At 43.4% G+C, this 14446-nt stretch overlaps 2 protein-coding genes and 1 long non-coding RNA gene across 4 annotated transcripts; 1 reads left to right on the forward strand and 2 right to left on the reverse strand.

Annotated features, from left to right (window-relative positions):
• Positions 1-876: 876 nt before the first annotated feature.
• Positions 877-5925, reverse strand: LOC118319500 (X-linked inhibitor of apoptosis). 2 transcript variants are annotated; one of them, XM_035649949.2, is made up of 8 exons: positions 5771-5925; positions 4107-4388; positions 3450-4011; positions 3217-3316; positions 2968-3046; positions 2161-2200; positions 1825-1998; positions 877-1685 (listed from the first exon to the last, which is right to left on the reverse strand). In XM_035649949.2, the coding sequence occupies exons 2-8, from the start codon at positions 4344-4346 to the stop codon at positions 1492-1494; spliced, it is 1389 nt and encodes a 462-aa protein (XP_035505842.1). In that variant the 5' UTR covers positions 4347-4388; positions 5771-5925; the 3' UTR covers positions 877-1491. The 2 variants fall into 2 exon arrangements, with proteins under 2 accessions (XP_035505842.1, XP_035505843.1); XM_035649950.2 differs by having other exon boundaries at positions 5776-5916.
• On the forward strand, positions 5396-10796 carry LOC118319515. Its single transcript, XR_004796011.2, has 3 exons — positions 5396-5604; positions 6469-6565; positions 10622-10796. It is a non-coding gene; the product is annotated as an uncharacterized LOC118319515 (long non-coding RNA).
• On the reverse strand, positions 7106-13849 carry psmd10 (proteasome 26S subunit, non-ATPase 10). Its single transcript, XM_035649957.2, has 5 exons — positions 13624-13849; positions 10669-10767; positions 9763-9909; positions 7833-7999; positions 7106-7594 (listed from the first exon to the last, which is right to left on the reverse strand). The coding sequence occupies exons 1-5, from the start codon at positions 13735-13737 to the stop codon at positions 7441-7443; spliced, it is 681 nt and encodes a 226-aa protein (XP_035505850.1). The 5' UTR covers positions 13738-13849; the 3' UTR covers positions 7106-7440.
• Positions 13850-14446: the final 597 nt, after the last annotated feature.

A 14446-nucleotide genomic window follows, 5' to 3' on the forward strand; every position in this document is an offset into this window, starting at 1 on the left:
CAGAGATACAAACGAGTCCAGAGATTCGAAATATTTCGGTTAACCGCTGACATCACTGTATCTCACTCCGACTGTTTTTCAAACAATGGGAAAAGAAATTCAGTGTTAATAACCGCCGCCATAGTTCAGCTGCTCACATGGACACAGTTTAGGGCTGCAACTAATGATTCTTTTCAGAATAGATTAATCGATTAGTAGTTTGGTCCATAAAATGTCATAAGATGGCGAAAAATGTCAATTGTGTTTCCCAAAACCCCAAGATGAGGTTTTGTTTTGCCCACACAACAAATATATCTAGTTTGCTGTCATAGAGGAGCAAAGAAACCAGAAAATATTCACATTTAAGAAGCTGAAGAAGCAGAGAATTTGGACTTCTTTTCGATAAAAACTTCTTGAACCGATTATCAAAAATAGTTGGCGATTAATTTAGTAATTGACTACTTATCGATTAACTGTTGCAGCTCTAGAACACATACGTAAGTAACTATTAAAATCTACTGTACATGCTGTTTGGGTTGTCTGAAGGATTATCATCTGCAGTGGGTCTTTGGAAAAGTCACATCGAACATCAACTAAGGAAAGGTTAATTTTCTAGTTGTTAAGATTTTATAAAGCTGGGCTAACTCATGAGATGCATTAATTTATTCTTATTTTACAAACCCCTCTCTAAGTGGGTAAGAAGGCTGAGTTGGTGTCTTGTAAAAAAACAAAACTTACGAGTTGTATTAAAAATAAATCAATCATAATGGGGTTGTTAAGAAGATATAAATCAGACTGATTAGGTTTACATACAGAGCAGGAAATAGGCGGAGAGAATGCGTTCACATGCACTGTTATAACCTGACTGTGATCAATAAAAAAAAACATGTCTCAAAGTCCAATTATTCAAATTTATTCAATCTTGGTGACAACAGATTGGATGATGGAATGGTAAAAGAATTTGATTTCACACCACACTAAAAAAATCGCAGCCCCACAACTCAAATTGATTTTGTCAATTACAAAGTAAAGTCCTGATAGATTTAAAAATCTACCATTATAAGTCCACTCGGAGCAGCAAACGTTGATGAAACTCTTACTTAAAGGTTAAGTACAGCAGACTAAATAAATGAGCAGGGCACGCAGGTGTATGAAACTGAAATGAAACCGACATTACAGCCTATAAAATAATATGACAAAATGAGACACAAGTACATAAACCTAGAGAAAGGCACCCCTGGCATAAAAGAGCATTGTAAAATGGGAATAAATGTATTTACAGGTGTCAGTGATCATTACATAAAATCAACATTGACTATCTAATATCTCATCTCAATATTAATAGCTATTTACCACCTGATTGTCAAAATATCATTTCTCTTTTATTCTCATACTCATACAGACAGTATGGTCCTTAAATATATTACAGGCTATCTACATTTGATATTAAAATACAATATTATAAAGATAGTGAGGAAGCAGCATTGGAGTCAGCAAGAGTCTGTAATTCCCTTAAGAGATGTAGGTCTTGAGCTTCTGCGATATGGCCCCGCAGCAGATTGGACACTTGATGAGCGACTTTGAACACTGCTCGCAAGTGACCAGATGACCGCACGGGATGAAGACAATGGAAATGTCTCTGTCCATACATATTTTGCACTGCTTTTCCCTCTGCAGCTTCATAAGTTTCTCCAGTGGGTCCTCATCTGAAAGAAAGTGAGAGAGGGAAAAAAAAAAAAATCAGAAAAGGTTAAAACGTGTTTGCTCAAATATCAAAATCACTGTTGTGAAATATGGTATTTGTTAATGCTATGAATATGCCTCAAGACACAGGAGGTACAGTACCTTGTTTGGCAGCATCACTCTCTGGGCTGCTGTTGATGCAATCCTCCATGAGTGCTTCGAGGCTACAGTAGCCTGAGCCCGTCCTACTGATCTTCTCCAAGATGGTCTTTTCCACCACACAGGGACTCAGGCCCATCTCGATCGCCTTCTGAGCCACATGAGAGCGCAGCACCTCTGAAAACAGACATGAAACGTCAGTGTACACAGCTTTTATTCAGGAATGTTATTTTAGTTTCGTACGGATACATTTATACTATGTCATTTTCTTTAACAGGATCTTTTAAATTGATGTATTCAAAATTAATGGTAGTCAAAATGAAATATTTCAATATTCACCTTTTGTATTTCCAGAAAATCCATTCTGATGACTTGAAGTCTGGACACAAAACATGGTTACGTGGTTATTTCAGTACAACTTAAGTAAAAAAAAAAGTCTGTGAGTGGCATAACTACAAACAAGACCACTGTGGATTATAATATCTCCCAAATATCCCACATTTCTGCCCACAAAATAACAAACAGCATACCAAATTATTCTATTTCAATTTTTCCTTTTTTTCCAGCTGGATGGGAAATGATAAAATGATCATGTGTCACAGAACTGTGTGCCTCACTGCAAATTAATGTTTAGAAGATATGAATCAGGCTGATTAGGTTTATATACAGAGCAGGAAACAGGCTGAGATAATGTGTTTACATGCATTGTTATAACCTGACTGAAAAAAAACACAATTACATTCAGCTTGTTGGTAATCAAATTCTTTACCAAACCACTTTCTAATAAAGACTAGTGGGTTCCTCATTTTAAAAGGAGTTTAGCTGTGGAAATTTAGTTTTCCCCCATATATGTCAGTGTCCCCCAAATTTTAGACTTTGGATTTGAGGGGTAGCACCACGATAACGAATGATTTGTTTTCACTGCTTACACAGCAATACTTTTTTGATGTCCTTTGTCTTTAATATGTACGTCTGTCACATTTAAACACATAATTAGACACCAAGTGAAGCATATAATTGGTCAGGAAATCAGGTGTTCACCAGATTTATCTTAATCCGTATCCAGGTCGAAAGAATTCAGTTTTTTGTACATATGGTTTACTAAATCACATTTTTTGAGTTCACTTAAAAGCACGGAAAGCTTACAGCTCTATTTCGTCGTGGGTCTTGCAGCTGGATGCTGTTAACAAATTCCGCTCCCTTTTCTGCTAACACGAAGCTGCATCTGATTAAAAGACAAAAACACGGAATTCTATTGAAACAAAAGCCATGGCAAAAAGCAAAACACACTCACATATACAGGGAGGTTCCGAAAGCCTTTTCCCATTCTGGCAAAGTGGCCTTAGACTTTTGGACCCCACATTACGCATTATGATAATATGGCGTTGCTCTTACCCAGGGTAGTGTTTGGCATGCTCTTCCCAAGGGTCTTCCTCAGGCTGCCAACCTTTCAAACCTCCACCACAGCGGAAACACAACACCCCGTCTCTTGACCCTGGAAGCACCGACACAATTTAGACCGGCTTGCCAAATATCGAGGAAATTGTACATCACAAGAGTTATATAAAACATTGATTTATCTTTCTCCAGCCCCAACATTCCCCATTAGTCTGGCATCTGGGCTCTACCTGTGCTGTACAAGCCAGCTCTGGCCAGTCTCTCGTGATCAATTGGGTGCTGGACACCTGCAAAACTCCCGAGCCTCTCCTCAAAACTGTCCATAAGGCCCTGAGTGTTATGGTGGTTTCTACTGCCGCACTCCTCTTCCTCAGTACCCCCCTGGAATGGGATGTTGCCCACGTCGTGCCCAAGGATGAAGAAGCAGTAGGGAAAGTGTTTGGTATGTTCTCCCCAGGCGGTGTCCCCTGCTTCCCAGCCACCCAGCATGCCACCACAGCAGAAACACTGCACCCGGTCACTCTCCCCCAGGTAGTAGAGGCCGGCTTGGGCCAGATCCTGGGCTCTCACGGGTGCCGCAGATGGCCAAGAAGAGAAGGTCTGAAGCCGGGCCTCCTCGCTCCTCATGTGAGGAGCCATAGGGTAGGTGGACTCATCAACCACCGCTCCTGTTCTCAACTGATATCCCAGGTCTTCTGCTTCGTCACTTATGATGGGACCATTTGTGGAATCAGAACTTGGGTTAAAACGGGTGCGGTGGGCGAAGCAGAGAAACCGGCACAACGGGGAAACCTGTAACAGGAGGATTGTATGATTTAGCTTTTTAAGAACAGAATGAAAATTGAAAAAGGTTCATTGCAATTGTTTACCATAACTATATTGATTACCTCTTTATGCCTTTCAACAGGTTTGTCTCCACTGTGCCAGTTTTCCACAGTTTTCCCACAGCTGAAACAGCAGACACGATCGGCATGGCCGGTGAAGAAGAAGCCGGCCCGGGCCAGTTTATCTGCCGGCACCTGCAAGGCCAGGCTGGAGCCATGGAAGGAGTCCAGGCGACTGTTCATCAGGGAAAAATCAGCCATGTTATCCGTCTCCAAATTGCTGTCTCGTGTGAGATCGCACATGATGGAAGCTGCTGAGCAGGATCACTTGATGGGACAGAATATCTGCAGATGGAACAGATGGAAAAGAGAACATATTGGATGTGTGTGAGGGGCCTGTAAATTGTGAGATGACGCAAATGTCTACAAAGGGTCAAATAATATTGGAGGAGTCGATTTGTGCTGCTCTAATGAGCATTTAACATAGGATAAAGGAAAAAAACTATCTACAATATACTTATAACATGTGCTCTTTGAGTGTCACTGTGCCTTTAAGAGGCGCTGGCTGTTCCGTGTAAGGGATGGGCACAGGGGAGCCAGGGTTGTCTATGGGCTAAGTTCACAGCAATGTGGAAGTATTGCTCTGGGTGTGAACCCTGGCAGTCCAACGACAAAACTTAATGCCAAAAGGACACCAGGAAGACATCAGAGAGTTCTGCACGCACTGATAAAGAGAACAAATAAAACGTTTTGCACATGTAACTAAAGAGTTATGTATTATGGGGGCGCGGCTTGATATTTAGTGACACTGTTGCCAAACTCATGGGAAAGATTAGCACACTTCTTTTTCATATGCATATTTTCCCAGAGGGTGGAACTTAAATGATGTTTATCACTGCTTCTTCTGTCACATTGCACAACAATTCATCCTTTGTATTGCAAAGTACATACACTGCAAATCCTCAGGTGTCTTTACCTCACAGGAGAGCAGCATTGATTGAGTGACTGTTTATCGACCCGCTGGTGTCTTGCGGTCTTTGAACTATGGTGACGCGCACGTTACACGTAATACACAATGAAGTATTAATTCTAGTCCCTAAACGAACAAAATGATCACAGTTTGTGTAAGATAATACCCGAGGCATTCGTGGTAAAGATATTCCCTGGATCTGGATTCTGTCCAAAAACTGCTTGACTTGGATGAAATGTGTATATATACATGTATTTTATTATCAACGGTTGCATCGCATCAGCTGGCCCAGAAAACGCTAGAAATGTCACGCGGCGATCGCGTATCACTACGGCGACGTGACAGCCCCCGCAGACTCTGCTGGGTTAAACTTCGATGAAAGCAAACTGCGTTTGACAGCTCATTCTTCGCCACACACTCACACTCACACAAACACGCGCGCGCAAACAAACACAAACACAAACACACACACGCGCGCACGCGCCTGCATTAGCACGGAAAACGTACTTTTATCTCAGTAACGAGCTAAACACGGACGTGAGCTCCACAGTGTTTAGGGACTGACCCTTCGGACCGCGGCCCGTCGCAACGGTAGGTTACGACGCAGGATTGCGCAGATATCATCAGGAGCTAGCGACGAACGTTAGCTAGCTACGTTAGCCTAGCTATTCTACGTAAACGTTAGGTCAAAAAAAAAAGGGGACTTCAACAAATATAATCGCTAAACTTGAACTAAAATGACTAAGCGTCTTAGTACCTTACAGCCAGCTCGTCGCCCTCTGCTCTCAGTCCGTGTTCGTCGCGGACACCGCCTACAGGACGGAGCAGTGATCGAGGCCAACTATTTATTTCAGGTGACCTCGCTGTCAGGAAGTGGAAACAGCGGAGGGAGGCGGGGACACCGCGCATCCGGTCGTGCGCAGACCGGCTGTCCGCTACTGTGACGTCACGTAGAGTAGGCCTTTCGCGGGGTTTGGTTGGGGGGCTTCCCGGTAAAAACCCCGCGTTTGACGGTTCCGCAACTGACGAGGATCACTTTCCTTTTCATTTTTTTTTCTTTTCATTAATACATCCTGTTGCAGGCGTGCATGTGTTTTACATGTATTACATGGCATATCCATATGTTTAGTCGTGGTCAATGGACGTTTACAAGGGAATATGGTCTTTTTGTTTTTACTCCATCAGACAAGGGGTGACTGCTGTAATTGCTTCAAATTAAAATTAGCTTATAAAATACTATGCTCCACCTCATCTACATATAATAATAATAATGCTGCTTACACCTTGAGAGCGCCAGTAATCATTTTCCATTTAGTATTTTTAAACTGCCGAATTTATATGCTCAAGTAAATGATGTGAATATTTCTACCGCCACAATGTAAGCATGTTGTTGTATAACAGATTTTTCTAGGTCCACATTGTTATTAATTATCTATCCTATTAATCTGAAACCAGGGCGTTGACGATTGCCTTCACTTGAGAATCTGAAGAACAGGTTCCAGACTCATGAAGAGGTTATTAGAGAGTGGCAAAACTGAGGCATGCTCCGAAGGTAGGCTTATCCAAATGTTAGTCAATAATAGCATTACTGATGGGTGTGGTTAGGTGTGGTCACAAGTGAGCTTTGTTGCACCTGTAAACACACCCAAGAGAGATGTCTCGGGGGACTGGATCACACCTGCATATCTCAGAAGCAGGCTGAAATAAGCTTGTTAGCAGTTTCTTAAATCACCTTTTTGAAGTACACAACCCAGGCTACAATTCTGTCTCCCGAATCTTCAAAGCCCACTTTTTTTCTTTTCGTATTCCACATTGGCTCACATTTTTGCGCAAAATATTTTCATAATTCCTTGCAGTGTAGCGCTCCATTAATGGCACACGAATGACAGTTTTCACAAAGTTCTACATTAAGATGATGGGAGAGAGCTAATGAGTCAAACTTTGAATAAAATGAAAAAAAATGTAAACATCGTCCACTGTATCGATAGCAACTATTGCTTCAATTTGTAAACCCGGCAACACACGGACAGCTAAATACATTTGCTGTATCCAATGTTTTCACTTACAACAAACAAATGTATCCCAGACATAATTGGCTGAACACAGATTTTTATTGAGTACATTTTTACAACAATTCAGACTTCATAGAAAAGAGGCTGCAGTGTTAGACTGCTAAGTGCAGGAGAGTGTTCTTAATCTGACGTCTAGGGTCTGCACAGCTTCAAACCCCCGTGCTGAGAAGCTGTTGAACACGCGGGTAAGTCGAACTGTTCTCTCTGACGCCGTCTCAGCTCTCACCTGTTACACATCTGAACGCGTCACACCAGGCTGCTCTAGGAGGAACGGCTGGGACGAGAATTATCAGGGTGCAACTTGGCTGTGGCGGGGATTTGAGCTGGAATATGCCTTCGTAGGTCAGTAAATGCATCATCCCTCCACGATCCGACGAAGTATGTTGCCCAGACCACCCTTGGCCATCTGCAGGGGCGTCTTCTCCTCCTTGTTTTCAATGTAGATGCTGGCTCCGTGTTCCACCAGTAACTTGGCGGCTTCCACGCGCTCCTCGTCGCATGCTAGGTGGCTGGTGGAAAAGGAATGCATGCAGAATTGCAAATACAAGAATATTTTTAATTTTCAACTTCAAAAACACCACATACTAAATTCCATTCACCGGTTATATCAGGCTAGAGGTATAAACCTCACACTGACATCTCAATTTCATAGCAGAAAAAACAGTAATCTGCATGGCTGGGTACCACTAAAAGGGTTTGTGCCGGCAGTCACAATGCTCCATTAGACAAATAGGTAGTCACACATACAGTGGTGTGTTGCCCTGGGAGTCCTGGATGTTGGTGGAGGCACTCTGTTTGAGGAGAAGCTGGATGAGGCGGTAGTTTCCCTTGGTGGACGCTCTGTGAAGGGGAGTGGACTCATACTTGTCAGTGGCGTTGGGGTCTGCTCCGTTTTCCAATAACAGCAAGGCAATCTAGAAAAGAGGAATAGGTTTTTCCATTTAAACGAAATACTCAATTCCGATCCTGTCAGTTTCGGAGGCATCCCACAGTTCCTACGGCACAGTCTTAACCCAGCACAGGAAGTGAGACTTAAAACAAAATGTAGGACCAGAGTCCCTAATACAACTGGCAACACGGAGTAAAATAATGACAATTTTATATCAAAATTAGTTATCTATCTGAAATGTATGTACAAATTTTAGCAAAGTCACTAATTTCATTCAACTAATACATTTACAAATCAGATGTCCAGTTGTATTTTGACTTCCTGCACATTGTCATCCTCTGCTGTGCTGAGAGGTGTACAGCAATAACAGAAAAGTATTTTTCTGTGGCCTAATTCCACAAATGATAAATGTACACAAACGCATTATCTATTAAGTGTTTCAGTGTGTTTCGCAGTTTCGTATAGAAGACATATACTGAATGGGCTTTACCATTTTCTACCAAAAGGAAATTATGCAATATATCACCTGATAAATACCGATCAAACTTCCTCTTTGGAGAACCACAGTGATTTTCTTTTAACAATTTTTTTACGACCAGGTTGATTTCGTTATGTCGACGCGTAGGAGGAAGGTGCATTACTTCCTTTGGAATTTTTACGCACCAGACTCACAGAAACCATTCACATTATGTTTATCAGCGGGGGTGGGGGAGAAGATAATATTAATGTCAGTCTGAGGCTTAAGACCGTGTGTGTAATGTATATGTCTGATTGATTTTAGCAAGCTTTCGTATATTATATAAAATACAAGAAATCTGAAATCAAAACAATCTTAACTTTCATGCTTTTATAACCCATTTTATCTCAGTATAAGGGGAAGAAAGGAAACAATAACTTCTATGTGACAGGCTGGACATAAACTCCAATGGTTACTGACAAACGTGTTTAAGATTTACAGTACGATAGCTCACTTTCTGTATGATGTTCTAACTTAAACCATATCACACTCTGGGATCATAATGATGGGAGGATTGTGTTAAGCACCAAATACTTTGAGGGGAAACCCTGAAAAAGTGTCAATGGGCATTTCCCAGTGAAAAAGTAGCTTCTGGTTCAGCATTTTCAGTGCTGAACCATAATAGTGCGCTGCTATAGAATGATGCAAATGATTTGACATTGTGCTGTTCTAAAATATGAAAAGCACTGTCCTACTTATCAATGAAAAGCACCTGCAACATATTACAGAAATTGATAGCCATGTTAATATCCTGCAGTACATGTTTTATCAAAGGGATAATTATACCTGAATAAGATAAAATATAAGTAGAAAAGGGTTTAAATCAACAATCATTTTCTCTATCAATTGTTTATAAATTACGTTGCCCAGAGTTCAAAGTCATATGCCCTTGGTTTATCTGATTGACAGTGAGAAACCTAAAGATATTTGATTTAATATGCTAGGAAGATGAAACGCAGAGAATTTTCCCATTTGAGAGTCTTGTTGGAGGAAACGTTTGGACGGATTTGAAATTATTTAAATAATTTTCGGATTATGAGAATACTGTAGTTTCCAACTGCTGTTCTGCTGACAAATCATTTGCTGCAGCTCTGTATGACTAAGTACATCTAGAAAGAAATATATATATATAAAGATATTTTAAATATGTATCACAAAAATATAATGCTTCAATATTACATTTATAGAGCTACTTGCAGAAACAGGAACAACACATTTAAAGATTACAAACATGGATGAATCCCCAGCCAACATTGACCTGGGAACCTTACCTCATATCTGTCTTTGGAGGCAGCATAGTGCAGAGGGGTGCATCCGTTCTGATTCACTGAGTTCAGCTGAGCTCCTTTAGATATCAGAGATCGCACTATGTCCTCTCTGCCCGCAGACGCAGCAATGTGAAGAGGGGTCCACAAGGCCTGGGAAGAAAAGTGTCACATGAGGTCATTTCACAAAACAAAAGCGAATTGGAGGATATTGAATTGACTCAATATAGTGATATATATATATATTCTCGTGAATATACTTTTCCAAAGCCATATATGTATAACCCAATAAATCTAGAGGTGCAACAGTTAATTGATTGATCGATTAGTAATCGGTTACTGAATTAATCGCCAACTATTTTGACAATCGATTAATCGGTTCAAGAAGTTGTTAAGAAAAAAAAGTGGTCAAAAATTTCTGATTTCAGCTTCTTAAATGTGAATATTTTCTGGTTTCTTTGCTCCTCTGTGACAGAAACCTAAATATCTTTGGTATGTGGACAAAACAAAACATCATCTGGGAGCTTTGGGAAGCACGATCGAAATTTTTCACCATTTTATGACATTTTATGGACCAAACAACTGATCGATTAATCGAGAAAAGAATCGACAGATTACTCGATTATGAAAATAATCGTTAGTTGCAGCCCTTCATGTGCGCGCACACACACACACACACCAATAGATCAATAACTTTATAATAAATTACACACAAAAAAATCTGGCTATTAAGGTTTTTAAATTTTAAAAAGAGCTATTTTAAGGCAACTTGGGTTGTTGATGTTATTGTAGGACTTTATTAAATTGTAGGGTGCACCTGCACTAAGAATAATAAAGGCTGCATCACATTTTTTTTTTAACACAGGGAAAGAAAATACAAATATTTAACAGAAGAAAAAACAATGGATCTACATCATCTTCCAGATTCACTTCAACTCCCAGGTCCAGCAGAAACTCCACGATGTCGGTGTGTCCAGCAGAACAGGCCCAGTGCAGTGCGGTCCGGCGGTCCTGAGGCCACAGAGAGAGAGAGGAGGAGAGGATCGAGAGGAACAAGAGGAGGAGAGGAACAAGAGGAGGAGAGGATCGAGAGGAGGAGAGGATCGAGAGGAACAAGAGGACGAGAGGAACAAGAGGAGGAGAGGATCGAGAGGAGGAGAGGATCGAGAGGAGGAGAGGATGGAGAGGAACAAGAGGACGAGAGGAACAAGAGGAGGAGAGGATCGAGAGGAGAGGAACAAGAGGACGAGAGGAACAAGAGGAGGAGAGGATCGAGAGGAACAAGAGGACGAGAGGAACAAGAGGAGGAGAGGATCGAGAGGAACAAGAGGACGAGAGGAACAAGAGGAGGAGAGGATCGAGAGGAGGGGAGGATCGAGAGGAACAAGAGGACGAGAGGAACAAGAGGAGGAGAGGATCGAGAGGAGAGGAACAAGAGGACGAGAGGATCGAGAGGAGGAGAGGATCGAGAGGAGAGGAACAAGAGGAGGAGAGGAACAAGAGAGGAGGAGAGGATCGAGAGGAACAAGAGGAGGAGAGGAACAAGAGGAGGAGAGGATCGAGAGGAGGAGAGGAACAAGAGGAGGAGAGGATCGAGAGGAGGAGAGGATCGAGAGGAGGAGAGGAACAAGAGGAGGAGAGGATCGAGAGGAGGAGAGGAACAAGAGGAGGAGAGGATCGAGAGGAGGAGAGGAACAAGAGGAGGAGAGGATCGAGAGGAGGAGAGGATCGAGAGGAGGAGAGGATGGAGAGGAACAAGAGGACGAGAGGAACAAGAGGAGGAGAGGATCGAGAGGAGAGGAACAAGAGGACGAGAGGATCGAGAGGAGGAGAGGATCGAGAGGAGAGGAACAAGAGGAGGAGAGGAACAAGAGAGGAGGAGAGGATCGAGAGAGGAGGAGAGGATCGAGAGGAACAAGAGGAGGAGAGGATCGAGAGGAGGAGAGGAACAAGAGGAGGAGAGGATCGAGAGGAGGAGAGGAACAAGAGGAGGAGAGGATCGAGAGGAGGAGAGGAACAAGAGGAGGAGAGGATCGAGAGGAGGAGAGGAACAAGAGGAGGAGAGGATCGAGAGGAGGAGAGGATCGAGAGGAGGAGAGGATGGAGAGGAACAAGAGGACGAGAGGAACAAGAGGAGGAGAGGATCGAGAGGAACAAGAGGACGAGAGGAACAAGAGGAGGAGAGGATCGAGAGGAACAAGAGGACGAGAGGAACAAGAGGAGGAGAGGATCGAGAGGAACAAGAGGACGAGAGGAACAAGAGGAGGAGAGGATCGAGAGGAACAAGAGGACGAGAGGAACAAGAGGAGGAGAGGATCGAGAGGAGGAGAGGATCGAGAGAGGACGAGAGGAACAAGAGGAGGAGAGGATCGAGAAGAACAAGAGGACGAGAGGAACAAGAGGAGGAGTGGATCGAGAGGAACAAGAGGACGAGAGGAACAAGAGGAGGAGAGGATCGAGAGGAGGAGAGGATCAAGAGGAGGAGAGGATCGAGAGGAACAAGAGGAGGAGAGGAACAAGAGGAGGAGAGGATCGAGAGGAGGAGAGGATCGAGAGGAACAAGAGGACGAGAGGAACAAGAGGAGGAGAGGATTGAGAGGAGGAGAGGATCGAGAGGAGGAGAGGATGGAGAGGAACAAGAGGACGAGAGGAACAAGAGGAGGAGAGGATCGAGAGGAGAGGAACAAGAGGACGAGAGGAACAAGAGGAGGAGAGGATCGAGAGGAACAAGAGGACGAGAGGAACAAGAGGAGGAGAGGATCGAGAGGAACAAGAGGACGAGAGGAACAAGAGGAGGAGAGGATCGAGAGGAGGGGAGGATCGAGAGGAACAAGAGGACGAGAGGAACAAGAGGAGGAGAGGATCGAGAGGAGAGGAACAAGAGGACGAGAGGATCGAGAGGAGGAGAGGATCGAGAGGAGAGGAACAAGAGGAGGAGAGGAACAAGAGAGGAGGAGAGGATCGAGAGGAACAAGAGGAGGAGAGGAACAAGAGGAGGAGAGGATCGAGAGGAGGAGAGGAACAAGAGGAGGAGAGGATCGAGAGGAGGAGAGGATCGAGAGGAGGAGAGGAACAAGAGGAGGAGAGGATCGAGAGGAGGAGAGGAACAAGAGGAGGAGAGGATCGAGAGGAGGAGAGGAACAAGAGGAGGAGAGGATCGAGAGGAGGAGAGGATCGAGAGGAGGAGAGGATGGAGAGGAACAAGAGGACGAGAGGAACAAGAGGAGGAGAGGATCGAGAGGAGAGGAACAAGAGGACGAGAGGAACAAGAGGAGGAGAGGATCGAGAGGAACAAGAGGACGAGAGGAACAAGAGGAGGAGAGGAACAAGAGGAGGAGAGGATCGAGAGGAACAAGAGGACGAGAGGAACAAGAGGAGGAGAGGATCGAGAGGAACAAGAGGACGAGAGGAACAAGAGGAGGAGAGGATCGAGAGGAACAAGAGGACGAGAGGAACAAGAGGAGGAGAGGATCGAGAGGAGGGGAGGATCGAGAGAGGACGAGAGGAACAAGAGGAGGAGAGGATCGAGAGGAACAAGAGGACGAGAGGAACAAGAGGAGGAGAGGATCGAGAGGAGGAGAGGATCAAGAGGAGGAGAGGATCGAGAGGAACAAGAGGAGGAGAGGAACAAGAGGAGGAGAGGATCGAGAGAGGAGGAGAGGAACAAGAGGAGAGGAACAAGAGGAACAAGAGGAGGAGAGGAACAAGAGGGGAGGAACAAGAGAAGGAGAGGATCGAGAGGAGAGGAACAAGAGAAGGAGAGGAACAAGAGGAGAGGAACAAGAGAAGGAGAGGATCAGGGGCCGAGCAGCTTCACCGGACGTTTATATGTCAGGTCGTGTCGTGCTCGTGCATTCCGATTCTCACCTGGTCCGTTTTGCAGGCGAGCGTTTTGTCTGACAGGATGCTCTGCCTTAACTTCTCCAACTGTCCCGTGTACGCAAAGTTGCACACCTCCACGTTTGACACGGAGCCCTCCATTGTTAAATGAACTGTGAACTTCAGACACAGATTAAAAAGGCAGTCGATGGGATGTTTCGTTTCAGATTCGAACCGGAGGCGCAGTGACTCAGGAAATTGTGAGCTCTACTTCCGCATGGTGCGATTTTTTTTCTTTTCAAATTAAAATACCGTCAGTGGTTCGGCCTGACGATGGGACTGAATGACCAATGTCACTTCCATCTGCAGCAGTGGAAGAAGTATTCGGATAATTTACTTATGTGCACGTATCTCTATGGTGCTGTAAAAAAACCACTTTGTTTTCGCGAGTAAAGTTCTGTTTAAAAAGTAAACAGTAATAAAAAAAAATTAGAGTGTAAAGTATCAACAGCAAAAATATAATTCTACTGAAAATCAAAAAACAATACAGATTCTGCAGATCATGTAACATGATGTCAACAGATTGTTAACAGTGATGCATCAGTGTGTATACGGCATCTTAATTCTGTAGCTGATTCAGGCACGTGGGGCTGGTTGTAAATACTTTATATGTTATGAAGAACTAAATTTCAACACAGAATATACGGATTTGCTGTATAGTCCTTTGTCTTGTATGTTTGTGTCAATATTTCTGTGTTAATTTATTCAGCAAGTTGTAGTAGTTGAGCAGTAAAATGAAATGTTATTTGTTGTACAAGGTAGTGCAAAAATGAAATACTCAAGAGGATTACAAGTACCTCAAAATATCTGT

The sequence above is a fragment of the Scophthalmus maximus genome, chromosome 9 (assembly GCF_022379125.1).
Source record: "Scophthalmus maximus strain ysfricsl-2021 chromosome 9, ASM2237912v1, whole genome shotgun sequence".
NCBI lineage: Eukaryota > Metazoa > Chordata > Actinopteri > Pleuronectiformes > Scophthalmidae > Scophthalmus > Scophthalmus maximus.

Bases quoted from the DNA above. Each gene is read 5' to 3' on its own strand.
- LOC118319500 (XM_035649949.2), bottom strand. From the start codon at position 4,346: ATGTGCGATCTCACACGAGACAGCAATTTGGAGACGGATAACATGGCT. The intron at 4,012-4,106 runs GTAATCAATATA...CTCCTGTTACAG, and splicing joins CTGTTGAAAGGCATAAAGAG to GTTTCCCCGTTGTGCCGGTT. The intron at 2,201-2,967 runs GTAAGCTTTCCG...TTTTGTGTCCAG, and splicing joins ACCCACGACGAAATAGAGCT to ACTTCAAGTCATCAGAATGG.
- psmd10 (XM_035649957.2), bottom strand. From the start codon at position 13,737: ATGGAGGGCTCCGTGTCAAACGTGGAGGTGTGCAACTTTGCGTACACG. The intron at 10,768-13,623 runs GTGAGAATCGGA...CTGTGGCCTCAG, and splicing joins TCGCCTGCAAAACGGACCAG to GACCGCCGGACCGCACTGCA. The intron at 8,000-9,762 runs GTAAGGTTCCCA...CCTCTTTTCTAG, and splicing joins CCTCCAAAGACAGATATGAG to ATTGCCTTGCTGTTATTGGA.